The 24,535-nt window shown below is 42.4% G+C and overlaps 1 protein-coding gene across 1 annotated transcript; it reads left to right on the forward strand.

The window, feature by feature from the left end:
* The first annotated feature begins 202 nt into the window (after positions 1-202).
* LOC110525625 (leucine-rich repeat transmembrane neuronal protein 4-like) lies at positions 203-8,618 on the forward strand. The gene is made up of 2 exons (XM_021605907.2): positions 203-300; positions 6,402-8,618. The coding sequence occupies exons 1-2, from the start codon at positions 264-266 to the stop codon at positions 8,018-8,020; spliced, it is 1,656 nt and encodes a 551-aa protein (XP_021461582.2). The 5' UTR covers positions 203-263; the 3' UTR covers positions 8,021-8,618.
* The last annotated feature ends 15,917 nt before the right edge of the window (positions 8,619-24,535 follow it).

Genomic DNA, 24,535 nt, shown 5'->3' on the forward strand with positions numbered 1-24,535 from the left:
GTCCAATGTTTCATGAGCTGAAATAAAAGATCCCAAAAATGTTCCATACTCACAAAAAGCTTCATTCTCTACAATCTTGTGCACAATTTTGTTAACATCCCTGTCATGTGAAATCCATAGATTAGGGCCTAATGAATGTATTTCAATTTACTGATTTCCTTTTATGACTAACTCAATCTTTGAAAATGTTGCATGTTGCATTTATATATAATTTTCTTCTGTGTAAATGCTTTAGTTAAAGATCAGAGTCCATAAGGTACATAATGGCACGCAGTCTCACTGGCAACAGACAGAACACAGGTATAAATACACTGGGGAAGATGGGCGACACCTGGAGGGGGGGGGGGGGGGGGGGGAGACGGGTGTGACAGTTCATGATGAAATTATCAATTAAAAAACACTGCTGAGCATTGGTAGCAGAGTTCACATGACCCACTGTGTGAACAACGACCCATTACAAAATTATAGTGGCATCATGTCCGTCCTGACGTGTGGTGGCTAGAGATTTAAAAACTAAAATCCAATCTTATGTCTGATAAGAAATCGCAGAAGGCCAAAATGTCCTTTTATCCTGTCATCAGTATAAAAGGCACTGATTTCCCAAATGCATTGAGATATTAGGAGAGATTGTTCTCTCTGTTATTGCTGACCTGAACTGCACATGTTCTAGACACGCTTCATGGTTACGTTGTGAGAACATTCATGTTTTCAGTTTTCTGAGGGTAGAGGAGAAAATTCCATCAACATCCCACCAAACATCCACAAAACATGGTTGACATGTTCCCAAAATATAAGATATCAATGTTCTAGACGGTAACATTGCAAAAACTAATGTGTCCAGTTTTCTGTGTGTTAGAATAGTCCAACTTCACACTAAACATACACAGAACATGGTTGTCATAACATAAGATATTGTTTTAGACATGTTTCATGGGAACGTTGCAGGAAGATATGTGTATCAGTTGTCAGGATGTGGCGTGATGGTCCCAAAGAAACACTCTCACAAAAAATGGTTTCATAACACATCACGCTGTGACGGTTTTCTTCGTGAGAAGGAGAGTCGGACCAAAATGCAGCGTGTAGATTGCGATTCATGTTTAATGAAAAACCACACTAAACACAAACACTACAAAAACAATAAACGTAACGAAAACCTAAACAGCCTATCTGGTGAAAACACATAGACAGGAACAATCACCCACAAACACAGTGAACCCCAGGCTACCTAAATATGGTTCCCAATCAGAGACAATGACGAACACCTGCCTCTGACTGAGAACCATATCAGGCTGAACATAGAAATAGACAAACAAGACATGAAACATAGAATGCCCACTCAGATCACACCCTGACCAATCAAAACATAGAAAATACAAAGTAAACTATGGTCAGGGCGTGACAGTACCCCCCCCCCAAGGTGCGGACTCCGGCCGCAAAACCTGAACCTATAGGGGAGGGTCTGGGTGGGCATCTGTCCGCGGTGGCGGCTCTGGCGCTGGACGTGGACCCCACTCCATGACAGTTTTAATCCCCCTCCTAAACGTCCCTAAATAGGTTACCCACCACAATGATAACATGGGACAGAGGGACAGCTCGGGACAGAGGTAACTCGGGACAGATGGGTAGCTCAGCCCTGAGAGGAAGCTCAGCACTGAGAAGAAGCTCAGCACTGAGAAGAAGCTCAGGCAGGTGGTTAGATCCGGCAGATCCTGGCTGGCTGGCGGTTCTGGAAGATCCTGGCTGACTGGCGGATCCGGAAGATCCTGGCTGACTGGCGGATCCGGGAGAATCTGGACGACTGGCAGATCTGGGAGAATCTGGACGACTGGCAGATCTGGGAGAATCTGGACGACTGGCAGATCTGGGAGAGTCTGGACGACTGGCAGATCTGGGAGAGTCTGGTCGACTGGCAGATCTGGAAGAGTCTGGACGATTGGCAGATCTGGAAGAGTCTGGACGATTGGCAGATCTGGAAGAGTCTGGACGATTGGCAGATCTGGAAGAGTCTGGACGATTGGCAGATCTGGAAGAGTCTGGACGACTGGCAGATCTGGAAGAGACTGGTCGACACAGACTGGCTGCTCTATGCTGACTGACAGCTCTGGCTGCTCCATGCTGGCAGACTGCTCTGGCTGCTCCATGATGACTGGTAGCTCTGGCTGCTCCATGCTGACTGGCTGCTCCATGCTGACTGGCAGCTCTGGCTGCTCCATGCTGACTGGCTGCTCCATGCTGACTGGCAGCTCTGGCTGCTCCATGCTGACTGGCTGCTCTGGCTGCTCCATGCTGACTGGCTGCTCCATGCTGACTGGCTGCTCCATGCTGACTGGCGGCCCTGGCTGCTCCATGCTGACTGGCGGCCCTGGCTGCTCCATGCTGACTGGCGGCCCTGGCTGCTCCATGCTGACTGGCGGCCCTGGCGGCTCCATGCTAACTGGCAGCTCTGGCGGCTCCTTGCAGACTGGCAGCTCTGGCAGCTCCTTGCAGACTGGCAGCTTTGGCGGCATCCTGCAGACTGGCAGCTCTGGCGGCTCCTTGCAGACTGGCAGCTCCATGCAGACTGGCAGCTCTATGCAGACTGGCAGCTCCTTGCTAACTGGCAGCTCTATGCTAACTGGCAGCTCTATGCTAACTGGCAGCTCTATGCTAACTGGCAGCTCTATGCTAACTGGCAGCTCTATGCTAACTGGCAGCTCTTTGCAAACTGGCAGTTCTGAACAGGCGGGAGACTCCGGCAGCGCTGTAGAGAAGGAAGGCTCTAACAGCGCTAAACAGGCGGGAGACTCCGACAACGCTGAAGAGGAGGGCTCCGACAGCGCTGGACAGGCGAGGCGCACTGTAGGCCTGATGCGTGGTGCTGGCACTGGTGGTACTGGGCCGAGGACGCGCACAGGAAGCCTGGTGTGGGGAGCTGCTACCGGAGGGCTGGGGTGTGGAGGTGGTACTGGAAAAACCGGACCGTGCAGGCGCACTGGAGCTCTTGAGCACCGAGCCTGCCCAACCTTACCTGGTTGAATGCTCACGGTCGCCCTGCCAGTGCGGCGAGGTGGAATAGCCCGCACTGGGCTATGCAGGCGAACCGGAGACACCGAGCGCAAGGCTGGTGCCATGTAAGCCGGCCCAAGGAGACGCACTGGGGACCAGCTGCGTAGAGCCGGCTTCATGGCATTAGGCTCGACGCTCAATCTAGCCCGGCAGACACGCGGAGCTGGAATATACCGCACCGGGCTATGCACCCGCACTGGAGACACCGTGCGCACCACTGCATAACACGGTGTCTGTCCGGTCTCTCTAGCCCCCCGGTAAGCACAGGGAGTTTGCGCAGGTCTCCTACCTGGCGTAGCCATACTCCCTGTTAGCCCCCCCCCAAGAAATTTTTGGGGCTGCCTCTCGGGCTTCCTTGCCAGCCGTGTTCCCTCATATCGCCGGCTCCTCTCTCCGGCTGCCTCTGCTCTCCTAAGTGCCTCCACCTGTTCCCATGGGAGGCGATCTCTTCCAGCCAGTATCTCCTCCCAAGTGTAACAGCCCTTGCCATCTAAAACGTCCTCCCATGTCCATTCCTCTTTACGCTGCTGTTGCTGCCTGTTTACACGCTGCTTGGTCCGTTGGTGGTGGGTGATTCTGTGACGGTTTTCTTCGTGAGAAGGAGAGTCGGACCAAAATGCAGCGTGTAGATTGCGATTCATGTTTAATGAAAAACCACACTAAACACAAACACTACAAAAACAATAAACGTAACGAAAACCTAAACAGCCTATCTGGTGAAAACACATAGACAGGAACAATCACCCACAAACACACAGTGAACCCCAGGCTACCTAAATATGGTTCCCAATCAGAGACAATGACGAACACCTGCCTCTGACTGAGAACCATATCAGGCTGAACATAGAAATAGACAAACAAGACATGAAACATAGAATGCCCACTCAGATCACACCCTGACCAATCAAAACATAGAAAATACAAAGTAAACTATGGTCAGGGCGTGACACACGCCTTGTTACTGTTGCCGAGCCAATCAAGGCCTTAATTGGTGAACCACTGATCCAGTCACAGCTCTTTGTCTGCTGGCAAGGTTAGGGTGCACACAGTGATTTTAACATAGTGTTTTCAACTTACATACATACTTCGTTCTTCCCGCTACGCCACCATGTCCGTTTCCGGTATTGGTTAATCTGACTATTCTCATCATTGATTTGATAAATTTATTTCAGACATTTAAGGGCTTTCAGTATAGTTGTCTAATGTTGGTGGGGAACGTTAAACTGTTTTAATGATACTATTATCAATAAAAGTGTTTCTTGAGTGTACTTTTAACAGAGCTGAGATTGACTTCAAAGTGTGTTTACCCTATTGCTACCCCTATCAAGTTGTTTCAGATCTATACAAGTGCCTAGGGAGATGGGCGTAGGGTTATTTCTGGACAGGGTCTAACTGCACTGGCCCAATAACCATGTCCTAGAGATATCACTTATTGGGACAGTGGTTAAGGTGTTTGTTATTGTAGTATCATTAAAACAGGTTAACATGCACCACCAACATTAGACAACTATACAGAAAGCTCTCAAATTGTTGATGAGAATAGTCAGATTAACCAATGCCTGAGACGGACATGGTGGTATAGCAGATCGGTGTACAGTGAACCAAGAGGTTGTGAGTTCAAATCCCAGGTGAGGACTGTTGAATAATAATTACTGTATAAATGAACATGCACAGTGTAATCGTGTGTGTCAAATAAATTGAAAGCACTATGTGTGAGTGTCCCTTACCTTGCCAACTGACAAAGTGCTGTCAGTGGTTCACCAATCAGGGCCTTGATTGACACAGTAAAAGGGGGATACTTCTTTGGGACTATCAGGCTACAGCCTGACAACTGATACACTGAAATGTTCTTGTAACGTCCCCATGAAACATGTATAGAACAATATCTTATGTTATGACAACCATGTTCTGTGTATATTTGGTGGGAATTTGATGGAATATTCTCCTAACCCTCAGAGAACTGGACACATGAATGTTCTTGCAACTTCCCATGAAACATGTCTAGAACATTAATATTGTGTAGTATTTTATTGTGATGCTATTTATATATATACTGTGGGCAGTAGGCCTACTATACAACAGCGATATTAGTCTTTCGATTATTCACCCATGTTAGCTGGCAGATTGTGGAGACTACATTTCTTTCTCCTGAATTCCTCGTTAACAATGTAGCTTTTGTAAATACATAGATCTTTCATAATCGGAGTATGTTGAAGTACGTTGATATTTCAACATTCAATAAATAATGCACAGTATGGATTTATTTAATTAACTCGAATGTTACCGATTCTTTTACAGCGGAATTCTCTCTGTCTCTGTGTGTGTGTGTTAGCGAGTGTACGTGCATGTGTGCGTAGAGAGCGAGAGAGAGAGCAAGGTGTTGCATTTGCACTTGGTTGTGCAATCAGACACGCTCAAACGGAATTGTTTATTGCGCATAGCCAGTAATTCGCTTTTTTTCTGCGTCCAGGAGAAGACACTATACCAGTCCAACAGACTATTTGGGGAGGAGTGCATTATGCCTCGTCTCATTGATCCTCCGCGGATATATTGAACTGTTTGGAAGATTACTTACGCTATTTGTTGTCTTTTATTCTGATTTAAAATATGCCGTACTTATCATCAGTGATATACACTTGTGAGCATCTCTTGAAACTCGTGAGAGAATTCAGTCAATAATTTGAGTTTTCTAGTGGAAGAGCAGGCGTGTGTCAAATGAAAGGAGTTAAATGAATTATTTGGACAGTTCCCTGGTGCTGAAAGGATTGCCGCTATTTTACTAACGCCATGAGTAAGTGACCACCAATGAAACGAAATGAAATGACAAATTTATCTATTTCATTAAAGTTACATGGCGCTTGAAGATTTGTTACATGACATTCGTTGATGCTTGCTTTTCCTAGTCAATGTACAACCAGCAAATGTATTATATAGGGTTTTCTAATCCAGATGTAAAAAAAATAATAATAGATTGGTCACTGATAAATATGCCTTTCCTTTTTTATATTCGGTACATTACATATAAATCAGCCATGTTCCATTTGTGTTAGATTTAAAGTGAAAACAATGTAATTATTTGGAGCTGATACGATGCGAAATGTGAAAGTTCTTCAGAGTCCGTTATCTACTGCTGTGCATTTCTGGCTTAGAAAGAAACACCCATCACCCATATTTTACCGGATTGTCACTTTACCGGATTGTCACCTGCCACTGCAAAAAAAAAATCGGTCTGAAAATCAATCCACTTTGTCATGGACATTGCACAGTGACATGGCACCATATTGAAATGGGGGGGGGGGGGGGGGGGGTGTATGTGCTATGATAGCCCCATGCACTCAATCTCTTCTCTTCTACAGGTTCCCGAGTTTGGGACAGGAGGCTGTCATGTCTTTTTCTCCTGACGTCTTTTCTTCTGCTGCTCAGCAAGGGGGAGAGAATGTGCCCAGCAAGTTGTCGCTGCGAAGGAAAGATTGTTTATTGCGAGTCTGGCATTTTTCAAGACATTCCAGAAAACATCTCTACTGGATGCCAGGGTCTGTCCCTGCGCTTCAACCGCTTAGCGACTCTGCTGCCTTACCAATTCGCTCATCTCAACCAGCTCATCTGGCTCTACCTGGACCACAATTCCATCACCGCCATAGATAGCTTAGCCTTTCAGGGCGTGCGTAGGCTCAAAGAACTGATTCTTAGCTCCAACAAGATCACACTTTTACACAATAAGGCTCTCAATGCTGTACCAAACCTGCGCAATCTTGATTTTTCCTACAACCAGCTACACTCTTTGCAGCCAGGTCATTTCTATGGTCTGCGTAAGCTCCAAAACCTTCACCTACGGTCCAATGGTCTCAGCAGTATACCTGTACGGACTTTTCTGGAGTGTCGTAGCCTGGAGTTCCTGGACCTGGGTTACAATCACCTACGCACCCTATTCCGCACCACCTTCTTGGGGCTGTTCAAGTTGAAGGAGCTTCATCTGGAGCATAATCAATTTTCAAGGATTAATTTGTTTCTTTTCCCACGCCTTAGCAATCTACAGGTCCTCTACTTGCAATGGAACCGGATACGAGCCGTCAATCAGGGCCTGCCATGGATCTGGCATACACTGCAGAAATTAGACCTCTCAGGAAATGACATCCAGATCCTGGACCCAGCTGTTTTCCAGTGTATGCCAAACTTACAAATACTCCATCTTGAATCCAACAAGCTGAGCAACATGTCTCAGGATGTGGTTTCAGCCTGGGTCTCCCTCACCACCATCAGCCTGGTGGGTAATGCCTGGGACTGCAGCCCTACCATCTGCCCCCTGGTGACCTGGCTGAAGAACTTCAGAGGCTCAAAGGACATCAAAATTATATGCAGCAGCCCCAAGTCAGTTCAGGGAGACAGAGTAATGGACATAGTGAGGAACTACACAGTCTGTGTGAACATATCAGTTGAAGAGCAAACCACAGCTATGATCATGAGGCAAACCACAGCCTCAGTTGTGGACATCAAAAAGCCTACCACACCTCCTCCTTCCACGACCACAACAACCCAAGGTATATCTGCATCAACAGTACAAAGACTCACTCCACAACCTGTCTCTCCCATTGTGACAGAAAAAGACACAAGGGAGTCCATACTCATGACCTCAATCTCTCCAGAATCCTCATCATTTTTCCCAGAACTAGAGTTTGAGCATATGGCCTTCCATAAAATCATTGCAGGCAGTGTAGCCCTATTTCTCTCTGTGTCATTGATTCTGCTGGTAATTTATGTCTCATGGAAGCGCTACCCCAATAGCATGAGGCAGCTGCAGCAGCACTCAGTCAACCGCAAGCACAGAAAAAAGGCCCGGAAGCAGAAGCTTAACCTTAACTCTCAGTTACAAGAGTATTATTTGACTTATACAAACTCTCAGACCATGGATGCATTGGTAAATGAGACAAGGGCCTACACCTGCACAATCTCAGGATCCAGAGAATGTGAGGTATGATCCGCCAACTCCATCCTAAAAACACACTCTCCAGCTGCTTGGGAGTCAGGTAAATGTTTTCCACAGGGATGCACTGTAAACCTCTCTGAGCGAATGGAGACTGAGTTAAATATCCATCCTCTGTTTGACTCTGTTCTTACTGTTGTTTTAAATTAACGTTATCAATCCTAAAAACATACTGTACAGCTGCTTGGGAGTCAGAGGTCAATGTTTTCCATAGGGATGCACTGTAAACCTCTGAGTCAACGGAGACTGATTTCATCTTCCATCCTCTGTTTGACTGTTCTTACTGTTGTTTTAAATTAACGTTATCACATTAGAACAAAGTGATTGAATATATTAATCCTGTTTGTGAGTATAAACCTAATTTATATCTGCACATTTGTTACGGTTATTTGCTGTTGATTACAAATGACCCTGCTTTTCACTTTTGTTATTCTTGGATGATGTTGAGATCTTATTGTACTTGTATAAATGCAACTGATACATGTTATGTGTAGTTTTTTTTATTTTTATATTTAGCTTTTGTTCATTTTTATGAAATTATATGATCACCGTGTAATTTAATTGTCATTAAACTTGTGAATGGTAGTTACTAAATAATGGGTGTCAGAAACATAATTGCAAGATTATGTTCCTGTTTTTGATCTTCATACTATACCAATGCAGCAAAAAGTCCAACAGCATTAGTAGACTTTCTTTTGGGGCACTTCACCATGACGTGTAACAAGACAGCTTTCCATTTTATGACAAAATTACATTTCTATGAAAATTGCAATAAATAAATAAAAAATCTACATGATTATCCTGTCTGATCCAACACCTGGGACACATGTTTCGTGGCTGTGTGGGGTATAACACCCCACTAAGGCTATGAAAAATGCAGCCATGGTGATTTTGATCACATAGCATATAGGCTTCACAGGGCAGATTTCTATCTAGGCTCTACTATGGAAACGTACATTTCCATTTAGATTTTATTTACACTTCACATGACAGATTTTTGCCCTCTTTTTAGTTGCTTATTGTTTCCAGAGCACTATAGCATAGTCTACTGTATATGGCTCTGAATCTTACTCTGTCTAAATATCTGCTTAATTTTAAGAGGCTTTCCTTCCTGGTTTTTAAAAGTATGGGTTCCTTTGTTTGCTTCATGATGCAGAATCCCTTAATTGCATTCACTTGATCACCATATGCCTTTAACAGGTCTTATGTTTAAGGGAATATTTAAGTACCTCAACATTATTTATTTCCCAACAGATACAATAATTTATATCATACAAAGAAGTGATGTTTGACTAAAATAATCCTTATAAGCAAAACGCGTACTTCCATGAGGCAGCTTGATATTGTCTAAAAATGGGACAGCACTCTTTCAAAGTAGTACAGGCCAAATCAAGGCTAGCTATGGAAGTAGTTTCATCAATTGACTGGCTCATTATGATTTTTTGCCAATGCACTCAATTGATGTTGTACAGGAAATGGCTGTTTATTAATAGCATGTTTTTGAATCAGCTGAATAAAAACTCATAGGAAAGCAGGTGTGATTTTTGTGAAGATTGGATATGAATAACAGATTAGAGTTCTATAATTTTCACATGACTATCCATCATCCCTTGTATATTTACAGTAGTATGTTACATAGCTATACAAGTAGGGACATTGACATTATTAGATACTGTCAATATCCAAAACCAAGCGTAAATGGACATAGTGGTTGTCAACTGAAGTTGGCATTGTAGGACAGTACACTAATATGACTGACCATTCATATTGCAGATACTGTCCTCTGCACTGTATAAAGCAGCCGTAAGAGTGAGTAACTTGCCAAAATGCCCCCTCCCCCCATTACCATTCTGTGATTGTCCTCTTTTCTCTCCTACTGGCAGACACCTAATTCAGCTCCCTCCATGCTGTGTCTGCTTGTGTTGGTGTGGGAGGGTCATGTGTTCATGCTGTGTAACAGGCAAGGGAAAGAACAGGGGCGACAGCCACTCAGCAAACAGGTACTGTAAGGGTCAGGGCACTTTTCCTATTAGAAAAATGCCACCCGCCTCCATCTGTTTTCTCTTCTCCTCTCCTCCTCCCTCCCTTTGTCAGCTCCCGCAACGGAAAGGAAAATAAATGTAGGCAAGGAGGCATGTGTGAATGTGTTAAGTCAGGCAGGATTAGGGCAACTTGGTGCCAGCATTCAAAAACAATTTATATCGTAAGCTATCCTACGTAATCAAAAAGGGGTGGAATTCAGTCGCAGTCTTTCATTTGAGGACAATAATATCCTTCTACTGGTCCTGAACTAGAAACATGTCATTCCTCAGACTTGGAGACTCTCCTCCTGTGTGTTGTGTATAGGCTGGTATTAGCAGCTACTGGACAACTTGCTGGTTATTAACCACCAATAGTGTGTATAGATTTTAAAATTCATAATGATCACTGTTCATGAGGCCAATTGTGACAGTTATAAAGATCTAACCACAACTCACTCATACGGCATGTCTATACAGAAAAGTCGTATATTGAAATATGGCAGGAGGATGATGTATCCATGGCCATCATGTGACGTAAAGAGAGTGTGTACAAACATTGAGAATGGTTGATGTTCCTTTGATAGCAAAATGATTTATGTTTCCCATCACTCATTTCACTTTCTAAGTATGGCACGTTTTAATTTGTCTCCAGTAGAGGAGGTACTGCTGGCAGCAAGATTTATATACCTATGTTATGTATTATGCCTTCAGCTACATGCTGCAGTTATGATACATTCCTGTTTGGAATGCAAATGGTACCTTCCTATGTGAACAAAAGAGCATTGTTATGAAAATTATAAAAGTGGTAAATTGATCTCATTCCTTCCATACCTCTTCCATATCGTAGTTACAGTTGAAGTCAGAAGTTTACATACACTTAGGTCGGAGTCATTAAAACTAGTTTTTCAACCACTCCACAAATTTCTTGTTAATAAACTATAGTTTTGGCAAGTCGTTTAGGACATCTACTTTGTGCATGACACAAGTAATTTTTCCAACAATTGTTTACAGACAGATTATTTCACTTATAATTCACTGTATCACAATTCCGGTGGGACAGAAGTTTACATACACTATGTTGACTGTGCCTTTAAACAGTTTGGAAAATTCCAGAACATTATGCCATGGCTTTTGAAGCTTCTGATCGGCTAATTGACATCATTAGAGTCAATTGGAGTTGTACATGTGGATGTATTTCAAGGCCTACCTTCAAACTCAGTGCCTCTTGCTTGACATCATGGGAAAATCAAAAGAAATCAGCCAAAACCTCTGAAAAAAAATTGTAGACCTCCACACGTCTGGTTCATCATTGTGAGGAATTTCCAACCGCCTGAAGGTACCACGTTCGTCTGTACAAACAATAGTACACAAGTATAAACACCATGGGACCACGCAGCCGTCATACCGCTCAGGAAGGAGACGTGTTCTGTCTCCTAGAGATGAACGTACTTTGGTGCGAAAAGTGCAAATCAATCCCAGAACAACAGCAAAGGACCTTGTGAAGATGCTTGTCATGACTTCGGCTGAGGTCGGCTCCTCTCCTTGTTCGGGCGGCGTTCGGCGGTCGACGTCACCGGCTTTCTAGTCATCATCAATCCATGTTCCCTTTTTCCTTTTGTTTTGTCTTGATTACGCACACCTGATTTATATTCCCTTATTGTTATGTTCCTTATTTACCCTCTCGTCTCCCTTTCTGTTTTGTCCGTGATTGTTTTGTGTTACCGTGTGTGTTGGAGGGTTCTCTCTATACGTTATGTTTCCTTGTTGGAGATATTCCGGTTTTGAATTATTTTTAATAAAGACTTTTGTGTTTTCTCAAACCTGTGTCCTGTGCCTGACTCAGACTACGAACCCAGCATTTTATCACAATTCTGGAGGAAACAGGTACAAAAGTATCTATATCAACAGTAAAACGAGTCCAATATCGACATAACCTGAAAGGCCGCTCAGCAAGGAAGAAGTCACTGCTCCAAAACCGCCATAAAATGCCAGACTACGGTTTGCAACTGCACATACTCTTTGAAGAAATGTTCTCTGGTCTGATGAAAAACATGTATATATATAACTGTTTGGCCATAATGACCATCGTTATGTTTTGAGGAAAAAGAGGGATGCTTGCAAGCCGAAGAACACCATCCCAACTGTGAAGCACGGAGTTTGTTGAAGAACAGCCCTTAGCCGTGGTATATTGGCCATATGCCACACCTCATCTGCCTTATTGCTTAAATACAACATGGATAATTGAATTTTTAAAAAGGTGAAATTTGTATTTGCCAAGGCAGCAGCTACTCTTCCTGGGGTCCAGCAAATTTAAGGCAGTTTATACAATTTTAAAAACATTACAATACATTCACAGATTTCACAACACACTGTGTGCCCTGAGTAGGGTTGCACATTTTGGGGAATATTCAGTGGTGGAAACTTTCTGTGGGAATATATGGGAATTAACAGAAATATATGCAAATTAATATTAATACCATTTAAATGTAGATGTTTTTTGCATTGGATATATTTACCATATCATATGGAGACAGAAACATAAACCTTTTACCTTATCATAAGTAGACATATTTGCAAATGATTAAATCCTTACAATAGAAATGTAATTCTTTAGTTCTTTAGTTCTGAATTGAATTAAATGAGTTGACTCTTCACGTGGGATAATTTCACTGAACAACAAAAGAAAGGGAATATTGAATGATCCCCAATGATCCATCGCATCTCCCAGAAATGTTTTCAGCATACATCTGTAAAATGATGTCTTCTTCCTGGACCTCCTCAATGTCCATCTATTGAACATCAGACTATGAGGCCTCATCTTCACTGTCCGTTTCCAACCTTGTTGAGGATGGCTCGTTGTCAGTCTCAAAAATCCTCAAATTTGCCACCAATTTTTAACTCTTGTATTGGTCAGCCTGTTGCGTACTTTGGAGTGTGTGTTCCCAAACAAGGACCAGTTGCGCTCTGAGGTGGCTGATGTTGGTGGGATTTGGAGGATGATGGAGGCAACAGGGGAAAGAGCCTCAGATCCACAAAGTCCCTTCCACCAGTTTGCTGTTGAGGTATGTTGGCACGACTGCCATATTGCATCTCCATCCCAAAGCCCTTGCTTGGAAGTGCACTTCACCAGACTGCCAAGAACCTTGCCCTCATCCAGGCCAAGGTGGCAAGACACGGTAGTGATGACACCATTGTTGATCTCTTCACCAGACAGGATGCTCTTGCCAGCGTACTTGGGGTCCAACATGTATGCTGCGGCGTGTATGGGCTTCAGGCAGAAGTCTTCATGCTTTTTGATGTATTTCAGAACTGCAGTTTCTTCTGCTTGGAGCAACAGTGAAGTGGGCAGGGCAGTATGGATTTCTTCTCTTACATCTGCAAGCAGAGTCTGAACATCAGGCAGGATGGCATTGTCTCCCTCAATCCATGCAATGGCTACTGCTATAGGTTTCAGGAGTCACAGGCTACTCACCACTCTCTCCCAAAATACATCATCCAGGAGGATCCTCTTGATGGGGCTGTCCATATCGGCAGACTGTGGAGAGGCTCCTTCCCCTCCAGGAGACTGTCAAACATGATGACAACAACACCCCAATGGGTGTTGCTGGGCAGCTTCAATGTGGTGCTCTTATTCTTCTCACTTCGCTTGGTGAGGTAGATTGCTGCTAACTGGGGTGGCAGGTTGCCTAGTGGTTAGAGCGTTGGATTAGTAACCAAAATGTTGCGAGATCGTATCCCTGAGCTGACAAGGTAAAAAATATGTCGTTCTGCTCCTGAACAAGGCAGTTAACCCACTGTTCCTAGGCTGTCATTGAAAATAAGAATTTGTTCTTAACTGACTTGCCTAGTTAAAAAAACATTTTTAAACTTGATGACCCTTCACATACCTAACCATTTCCTTGGCTCTCTTGTAGAGTGTATCCATTGTTTTCAGTGCCATGATGTCCTTGAGGAGCAGATTCAATGGATGAGCAGCACCGCCAATGGGTGTGATGTGAGGGTAGGACTCCTCCACTTTAGACCAAGCAGCCTTCATGTTCACAGAATTGTCTGTCACCAGTGCAAATACCTTCTGTGGTCCAAGGTCATCGATGACTGCCTTCAGCTCATCTGCAATGTAGAGACTGGTGTGTCTGTTGTCCCTTGTGTCTGTGCTCTTGTAGAATACTGGTTGAGGGGTGGAGATGATGTAGTTAATTATTCATTGCCCACAAACATTCAACCACCCATCAGAGATGATGGCAATACAGTCTGCTTTCTCTATGATTTGCTTGACCTTCACTTGAAATCTGCATCCAGCAAATTAGTAGATAAAGCATGTCTGGTTGGAGGGGTGTATGCTGGGCGGAGAACATTCAGAAATCTCTTCCAATACACATTGCCTGTGAGCATCAGAGGTGAACCAGTTGCATACACAGCTTGAGCTGTTCATTCATCAGCATTTCTCTGACTACGTTCCTCCATTGAGTCAAAAACACTTCTGATTCCAGGAGGACCATGAGCTTTTGCTATCGATAAGGTGTCTGATTCTGACTTTTGTCAGAGGTTGCTTGTTCTGAGGGAACTTTATGCACTTGGCTAGATGATTCTGCATCTTTGTTGCATTCTTCACATATGATTTGGCTCAGTATTTGCAAATGTACACAGCTTTTCTTTCTACATTAGATGCAGTGAAATGTCTCCACACATCAGATAGTGCCCGTGGAATTTTCCTGTAAAGATTTGAAAATAATTAGTAAAAAAAACACAAATACAGATAAATAGTTAAGCAATTAGATTAAACAACTCCTTTGTAAGATAAATGTATGGAAACAGGTGAATTAACACTTCTCAGTTAGCATGCTCAAGCAAGCTAAAACCCACATGGTAGCAAAAACAAACTAGCAGAAATTGTTAACAAGGTAGAAATGATTTAAACACACTTTGCTGTAGGCTACTATTTACCAGTTAACAAAAAATCATGTATGTCACATAAAATATATTCACCACACCCAGTGTTGTAATCAGAACTTACCAGAAGCATGTAGTCCTTGGCTCAGACAGGGTAGTAAGTAGTGTGGGCTCATTAGCATCTAATTAGTGTGCAAGATATTGAGAATCTGCTGTACATGTGATGGAAGAGTGCACTGTGCATGCAGAGGGTTGCAATTCCATTGAATTGGGGATAATTCAACCAAAATATGCCACAAGACCTATAATTGCCTTATTTCTATCCCACAAAAAAAGGTTAACTGTTATACGTTAAATTTTCTGATGAATTTAAGCAAAATTCCCAAAATTTTCCCATGGAAAATTCTGGAAATTTACCGGAAAGTTTCTGACCCTTTCTAACCCTAGCCGTGAGCAAGAAAACTATTTGATTTCACAACGATTGAGTAAGATGAGCATTCCATTGCATGTTGTGGTATACTCTGGCTGATGTCTTTCCTTCCAGACCAACTCATACTGTAATGTACAAATTATTGCAGATGACAATAATTAGTATTTCATAATGCTTTTTGTAATTAATTTAATGTTGCGATAAAACACTATTTTAATTGAATCCTCCCTTCCTCTCAACGTGTTCTGTTGTGAAGCACTCAGTCTGCATCCATTTATTGAATGTATTCATGGTAATTTAGTGAATGTGCATCACTAACAGCCGCAAACTTGCTTTTTAATGCAATGCTCAGTATGAGTGTTGGGTGCTCCCCTGTAGTATGCTGTTCTATATTAATCGTTTTCCTGGAAAGTGGTCCAATGCCATTTATATTAGATATACCCTACACTCCACTAGTCCACGCGAGATCGACATTTGTTTTCTGCTTTTATCCAACCCCTCAATATACACATACCCACAAACACACATTTAATTGGGGAGGCTGGAGCAGAGGACATCCGCAGCCCAATGAACAGTTTAGGGGGTTAAGTTCCATAGTCAAGGGAACATCGGTGGTAGGTGGCACCTGAGATATTGATGCCAGCAACCGTCCGGTTGCCGGCTCACTCCCCGGCAGATATTCCCCAACGTCAGCACTGGGATTTGAACCAGCAACTGGCCCACTTCTCTAACCTCGAGGCTAGCCGCTGCCCCCTAAGTGACGCTAACCTATGTATTTGCATTAAAGCCAATGGTTCTAACACTATGTATATGGTAATTAATAGGAAGGTAAGATTTAAAATATATCATATTTTATGCATTGTAGGTGCTTACAACTGTTATACCAGTTGCACTCAGATTTTGTGATAATGAATTTATTTATACAAAACTTTTATAGAAATTTCTCATGTTAACATTTAATTGTTTTCTTATTCATTGCCTCACTTAGAAAGAATCCAAGACCTTTACCAGGAGCATGGCTTGGAGATTACCCAGAGTTCACTGACAAACCGCTCAGTGGCTAAACACTATATTCATTCCAGAGGACTCCAATGCCACCAGGAACCATTACAGGCCCAAACCAAACCTACTGTAACCTTCATTTTAGACTGTACTGCATACTGTAGATTCAAATGTCCTTGTAAAATCATAGGGCACAAAATCAGTCAACGTATCCAATGTTTCAAATTCTCAACTCTAGTTGGATCCCCATGGGATCTCTGGAGTTTGGAATTGTTTCCATTTATTTATTAACCTCTGTTTAATGGGGGTTTCATACTGTATGGAGCAGCACCATGCCTCCTGGTCACCTCTGTGGCATTGACCACTCCAGTGGTTAGAAAAGAACACTCTCTCCACTGACATTCTGTAATTGCAGCACAGAGGCCCTGGCTCTGGTCCAGTGAATCTTCATCTCCAGCACAGCTAATGTGTTTCTTTTTTGCATCAGGCCAAACATTTTTTTTTTTTACGTCTTAGTGGGATCTCAAGTGAACAGGACACACTGATTCCCCACTATCTTATGAACCCCTGGGATTTTTCCAGTTCTTTCCTCTGGTCAAAATAGTGACTCACATTTAATTGAGACTGCCTCCTTGATTTGAAGACAGACAGCAAGATTCAGTCCTACAGCCTCACCTCCTCTCCCCTCCCTTAATTAACTAGTTATTGTAGTGACTTGTTTATGTTCAAGGGGTGGAGACAGGGTTTCTATCACCAAGTCTGACAGTGTAACATTTAAGTAATTCCTCATTGGATGATGCAGGTGTTAGTACAGTCATTATGAGAGCAGCAAGCATTGAGCAAATTACCACATGAAAGGGTTGAACAATTATTGTTAGCGAACCATTGCTCTTGCAACATTACCACCCATATTTTTAATTTATTAAAGCACAATGTTTAATTTAATCAATTTGATTTCATTATGAATTCAATATACACCTACCATTCAGTGAATATAATTAATGGTCTGTATTTCTCTTAGTTGTTGTCAGACATACAGAGAAAATCACATTATATCCTGAGAGCAACAAAATTATGACTTTATGTATTTGTACCTACAGTATATAATCATTTTTATTTTACCATCATACAATTTGCTAATTTCCATCAAGTCTCTTCCTCTCTTCCTACCATACCTTGTCTGTACATTATGCCTTGAATCTATACTATCGTGCCCAGAAACCTGCTCCTTTTACTCTCTGTTCGAACGTGCTAGACGGCCAGTTCTTATAGCCTTTACCTGTACCCTAATCCTACTTCTCTGTTCCTCGGGTCATGTGGAGGTTAATCCCGGACCTGCACTGCCTAGCTCCACTCCTACTCCACAGGTGCTCTCATTTGTTGACTTCTGTAACCGTAAAAGCCTTGGTTTCATGCATGTTAACATCAGAAGCCTACTCCCTAAGTTTGCTTTATTCACTGCTTTAGCACATTCTGCCAACCCAGATGTCTTAGTGTCTGAATCCTGGCTTAGGAAAACCACCAAAACCCCTGAAATTTCCATCCCTAACTATAACATTTTCAGCCAAGATAGAACTGCCAAAGGGGCGGTGTTGCAATCTACTGCAGAGATAGCCTGCAGAGTTCTGTCTTACTACTATCCAGGTCTGTACCAAAACAATTTGAGCTTCTACTTCTAAAAATGTAGAAGTCTCTCGCCGTTGCCGCTTGCTATAGACCACCCTCTCCCCCCAGCTGTGCCCTGGACACCATATGTGAATTGATTGCCCCCCACCTATGTTCTGAGCTCGTGCTGATAGGTGACCTAAACTGGTACATGCTTAACACCCCGGCCATCCTACAATCTAAGCTTGATGCCCTCAATCTCACACAAGTTATCAATGAACCTACCAGGTACAACCCCAAATCCGTAAACACAGGCACCTTCATAGATATCAACCAAACTAACTCGCCCTTCAAATACACCTCTGCTGTTTTCAACCAAGATCTCAGCAATCACTGCCTCATTGCCTGCATCCGTAGTGGATCTGCATTCAAACAACCACGCCTCATCACTGTCAAACGCTCCCTAAAACACTTCAGCGAACAGGCCTTTCTAATTGAACTGGCCGGGGTATCCTGGAATGACATTGACCTGATCCCGTCAGTAGAGGATGCCTGGTTATTCTTTAAAAGTGCCTTCCTCACCATCTTAAATAAGCATGCTCCATTCAAAAAATGTAGAACCAGGAATAGATATAGTCCTTGGTTCACTCCAGACCTGTCTGCCCTTGACCAGCACAAAAACATTCTGTGGCGTTCTGCATTAGCATCGAATAGCCCCTGTGATATGCAACTTTTCAGGGAAGTTAGGAACCAATATACACAGGCAGTTAGGAAAGCTAAGGCTAGCTTTTTCAAACAATACTTTTTTTCCATCCTTTAGAGACACCTCTGATAAGCAAGTGACAGTTTCATACTGTTCAAATTATTCAATATTGAGTTTGGAATTAAATAGATTCCTGCATTCTCAATTAAAATAACAAGAAGACTATGGCTACATAATTCATCATTTGGTTTGTGTAGGAACATAAACAGTTCTAGATTATGCAACATGAGCTGCATTCAATAACATGGAATTACTTTCATATTCAGTTGTTGCCAGATGTCCCACATTAGTTGGCAGTGGTCAATGACAACAATACAATTTTAGCTAGCAATAGCGAAGAAAATGCCTTTTGTAAATGGGAAGTAAAGAGGAATTTACTTGCAGACGTGCTCAAATTTGTTGGTACCCTTACAGCTCATTGAAATAATGCTTCATTCCTCCTGAAAAGTGATTCAATTAAAACCTATTTTATCATGTATACTTGCATGCCTTTGGTATGTCATAGAATGAAGCGAAGAAGCTGTGAAAATAGATGAATTATTGCTTATTCTATAAAGATATTCTGAAATGGCCTGGACACATTTCTTGGTACCCCTTAGAAAATATAATAAATAATTGGACTATAGTGATATTTCAAACTAATTAGTTTCTTTAATTAGTATCACACGTCTCCAATCTTGAAATCAGTCATTTCGCCTATTTAAATGGAGAAAATTAGTCACTGTGCTGTTTGGTATCATTGTGTTCACCACACTGAACATGGACCAGAGAAAGCAAAGGAGGAGATCAGAAAGGAAATAATAGACAAGCAAGGTAAAGGTAAAGGCTACAAGACCATCTCCAAGCAGCTTGATGTTCCTGTGACAACAGTTGCAAATATTATTAAGGTGTTTAAGGTCCATGGAACTGTAGCCAACCTCCCTGGGCGTGTCCGCAAGAGGAAAGTCAACCCCAGATTGAACAGAAGGAGAGTGCGAATGGTAGAAAAAGAAACAAGGATAACTGCAAAAGAGATAAAAGCTGAACTCCAAGGTGAGGGTACGTCAGTTTCTGATCACACCATCAGTTGCTTTTTGAGCGAAAGTGGGCTCCATGGAAGAAGATCCAGGAGGACTCCACTTTTGAAAGAAAAACATAACAAAGCCAGACTGGAATTTGCTAAAATGCATATTGACAAGCCACAATCCTTCTGGGAGAATGTCCTTTGGACAGATTAGTCAAAACTGGAGCTTTTCGGCAAGTCACATCAGCTCTATGTTCACCGACTAAAAAATGAAGGTTTCAAAGAAAAGAACACCATACCTACAGTACAGTGAAACATGGAGTAGGCTTGGTTACGTTTTGGGGCTGCTTTGCTGCGCCTGGCACAGGGTGCCTTTAATATGTGCAGGACATAATGAAATCTCAAGACTATCAAGGCATTCTGGAGTGAAACGTACTGCCCAGCTCTGTCTCAGTCGCAGGTCATGGGTCCTCTAACATGATAATGACCCAAAACACACAGCTAAAAGCACCCAATAATGGATAAGAACAAAACATTATTCTGAAGTGGCCTTCTATGAGTCCTGATATGAATCCGATCTAACGTCTATGGAAAGATCTGAAACTTGCAGTCTGGAGAAGGCACCCATCAAACCTGAGACATCTGGAGCAGTTTGCTCAGGAAGAGTGGGCCAAACTACCTGTTAACAGGTGCAGAAATCGCATTGAGAGCTACAGAAAACCTTTGATTGCAGTGATTGCCTCTAAAGGTTGCGCAACAAAACATTAGGTTACGGGTCCCATCATTTTTGTCCATGCCACTTTCATGTGTTTTATTATTTACAATATTATGTTGTATAAAAAAATCAAAAGCAAAGTCTGATTTCTATTAAATATGGAATAAACAATAGTGGATGCCAATCACTTTTGTCAGTTTCAAGTTATTTCAGAGAAAATTGTACATTCTTCGTATTTTGTGGAGCGGTTCCAACAAATTTGAGCATGTCTGTATTACTGAGCCAGCCATTTTACATGATTGATTTAACCGTCCACTTTTCAATATTCTTCCTCAAATCTGTGACAGGCAGATTCTTAGAAATGTGAACATGAAACAGATGGAGAAAGTCATGCGAAATTGTTTATCAGAAAGTGGCAGTTCCTACTTCCTTCCACTTCTCCTCCAGGCAAGGCATGGGAGACCACACTCTCAATGGATCCTCCCTCTCTGCCAAACTACACTCTTTTTGGCAGATTAAGCATACATTCTTGGATTCTGATGTCCACCATCACAACTCTAATACTGTAGCTGGAGGCAATGTGTGTTTGTGTTGTATTTTTGTACATTTTTATGTGTGTAGAATAGGAATGTGAGATTGATGTTGGCAAATCATTTTAGAGCAGAGCTTTTTGTCCTGTGAACATACTATATACTTTATGTTTATGATAAATAAGTTTAGATTTTTACTACCATGTGGCTCAATGTTGAAATACTGTTCTTACACAAAAATGTTTGGAACATAAAATTTATGATTATTTTGTTTATTGGAAAAATAGATTAGAGCTCCTTCAAAAACATTCTTCAAGCAAGGTCAAGTTGGTTATTGATCATTGCTAGACAGACATTTTCAAGTCTTTCCATAGGTTTTCAAGCCGATTTAAGTCAAAACTGAAACTAGGCCGCTAACGACATATTGGTAAGCAACTCCAGTGTATATTTGTCCTTGTGTTTTAGGTTATCGTCCTGCTGAAAGGTGAATTTGTCTCCGGGTGTCTGTAGGAAAGCAGACTGAACCAGATCTTCCTCTAGAATTTTTCCTGTGCTTAGCTATATTCCATTTATCTTTATCCGGGGGGAAAAACTATTGTGGAATAACAATTATGTTTTTGATCCATCCTCAGTTTTCTACTATCACAGACATTACACTCTGTAACTGTTTTAAAGTCACCATTGGCCTCATGGCAAAATCCCTGAGCAGTTTCCTTCCTCTCCGGCAACTGAGTTGGAAGGACGCCTGTATATTTGTTGTGACTGGGTATATTGATACCCCATCCAAAGTGTAATTAATAACTTCACCATTCTCAAAGGGATATTCAATGCATGCTTTTTTATTTATACACATCTACCTATAGGTGCCCTTCTTTACAAGGCTTTGGAAAACCTCCCTGATCTTAATGGTTGAATCTGTTGGTTTGAAATTCTCTGCTCAACCCGTCATACCCAAGAAGACTCGAGGCTGTAATCTGTCAAGACCCGGTTACGAACTCGGGTCTCCGGTGTGAGAAACAGTGACTTAGCAAACTGAGCCACTAATAGTCGGCAGAACCCAGAAGATGAGGCGACACAGCAGTACTTGAGACAGTGTTTTAATAAAGTAAAAAGGAAAGTTCTTAAGGCAAAAATATAAATCCACAACGTCAAAAAGTAATTCCAAGAGAAAAAGATCATCCTCCAAGTCAAAAGGTAAATCCACAAGGTACAGCAGAAAAAAAGCCTCAAAATATAATCCAAAATAAATAAACGAGAACAAAAACAGAGTACCACGAGATTCCAACTGGCGCAACAAATGTTCACAGCATCGCTGGGGCTGGGTGCTAACATTCAAACACAGAGCAAAGAACTGAGGAAAACTAAGGGTTTAAATATATTCAAGGGAAACGAGGCACAGGTGCAAATAATAACTGGAATCAAGGGAAAACAAAAGGGTCAAAAAGCACAATGGTGGACAAAACCGGAACAATCCTGGCCAAATCCTGACAGTAATCACTGCCAAAGGTGCTTCAACAAAGTACTGAGTCTGAATACTTATGTAAATGTGATATTTAAGTTTTGTTTTTTCCAAGGGACCTTACAGATAATTGTATGTGTGGGGTTTGATGTAGTCAAACCCCACACAGTCATTGCTCAGTTTGGCTGGGCGGCCAGCTCTAGGAAGAGTCTTGGTGGTTCCGAACTTCTTCCATTTAAGAATGATGGAGGCCACTGTGTTCTTGGGGACCTTCAATGCTGCAGACATTTTTTGGTACCCTTGCCCAAATTTGTACCTCGACACAGTCTTGGCTCGGAGCTCTACGGGCAAGTCCTTCGTATTCAGACCCTTTGCTATGAGACTCAAAATTGAGCTCAGGTGCATCCTGTTTCCATTGGTCATCCTTGAGATGTTTCTACAACTTGGAGTACACCTGTGATAAATTCAATTGATTGGACATGGCTTGGTTTTTGCTCTGCCTTTCCAAATCATGTCCAATCAATTGAATGTATCACAGGTGTACTCCAAGTTGTAGAAACATCTCAAGGATGATGTAGGGAAACTGTGTAGATTGATGAGGGAAACAAATTAAGACATTTTAAAATAAGGGTGTAATGTAACAAAATGCGGAAAAAGTCAAGGGATCTGAATACATTCCGAACGTACTCCATGTCCTGTCTTTTTAAGATTTGTGACCTTTACTAATTCCAAATTACCACAATTGTAACAATGTGAAATGAAAACCTGTAGCGGCTCCAGGACCCGAAGTCATTCCACCTGACACACAAAAAAAACACACTCCCTGATACTTCCCATAGGTGAGGCGTTATTCTGTAACGATGTGCGCTGAGAGTCGGGAAGCAAGTTCAGGGAGTGACTAATTTTATGAATAACCTAAACGTAATAAGAAACACGAACAACGCACAGGCTGGAAACAGAAACAATAATGCATGGGGAAGGAATCAAAGGGAGTGACATATATAGGGATGGTAATCAGGGAAGTGATGGTCCAGGTGAGTCTGATGACGCGCAGGTGCGCGTAACGATGGTGACAGGTGTGCGCCATAACGAGCAGCCTGGTGACCTAGAGGCCGGAGAGGGAGCACACATGACAACAATTTTCCAATTACTGTCCTTTGTGACTAAATAAACATTGTTTTCCCTGTCTGTGGAGAATAAGGCTCGGCACACATTTTGGGTTAAGCTCAGAGTAGTTTCCTCTGATTAGATAAAATAACTCAATCAATGCCCATGCAGTCCTTAAAACACAAGGGAAGCAATTTATTGGCACAGATGGCAATAAGTGGCAATACAGTGGCAATAAAAGCATGTGAACCCTTTGGAAATGCCTGGATTTCTGCATAAATTGGTTATCAAATTTGATCTGACCTTCATCTAGGTCACAACAATAGACAAACACAGTCTGCTTAAACTAATAACACAAACAATTATACGTTTTCATGTCTTTTTTGAACACACAAGTGTAAACATTCACAGTGCAGGGTGGAAAATGTATGTGAAGCCTTGGATTTAATAACTGGTTGACCCTCTTTTGGCAGCAATAACCTCAACCAAACATTTTCTGTGGTTGTGGATCAGACCTGCACAAAGGTCAGGAGGAATTTTGGACCATTCCTCTTTACAAAACTGTTTCTGTTCAGCAATATTATTGGGATGTCTGGTATGAACTGCTCTCTTGAGGTCATGCCACAGCATCTCAAATCGGGTTGAGGTCAGGACGCCTTCTGGGCCACTCCAGAAGGCGTATTTTCTTCTGTTGAAGCCATTCTGTTGTTGATTTACATCTGTGTTTTGGATCGTTGTCCTGTTGCATCACCCAACTTCTGTTGAGCTTCAATTGATGGACAGATAGCCTAACATTTTCCTGCAAAATGTCTTGATAAACTTGGTAATTCATTTTTCCGTCGATGATGGCAAGCTGTCCAGGCCCTGAGGCAGCAAAGCAGCCCCAAACCATGATGCTCCCTCCACCATACTTTACAGTTGGGATGAGGTTTTGATGTTGGTGTGCTGGGCATTTTTTTCTCCACACATAGTGTTGTGTGTCCC

This window comes from Oncorhynchus mykiss, chromosome 6, assembly GCF_013265735.2.
Source record: "Oncorhynchus mykiss isolate Arlee chromosome 6, USDA_OmykA_1.1, whole genome shotgun sequence".
NCBI classification, from domain to species: domain Eukaryota; kingdom Metazoa; phylum Chordata; class Actinopteri; order Salmoniformes; family Salmonidae; genus Oncorhynchus; species Oncorhynchus mykiss.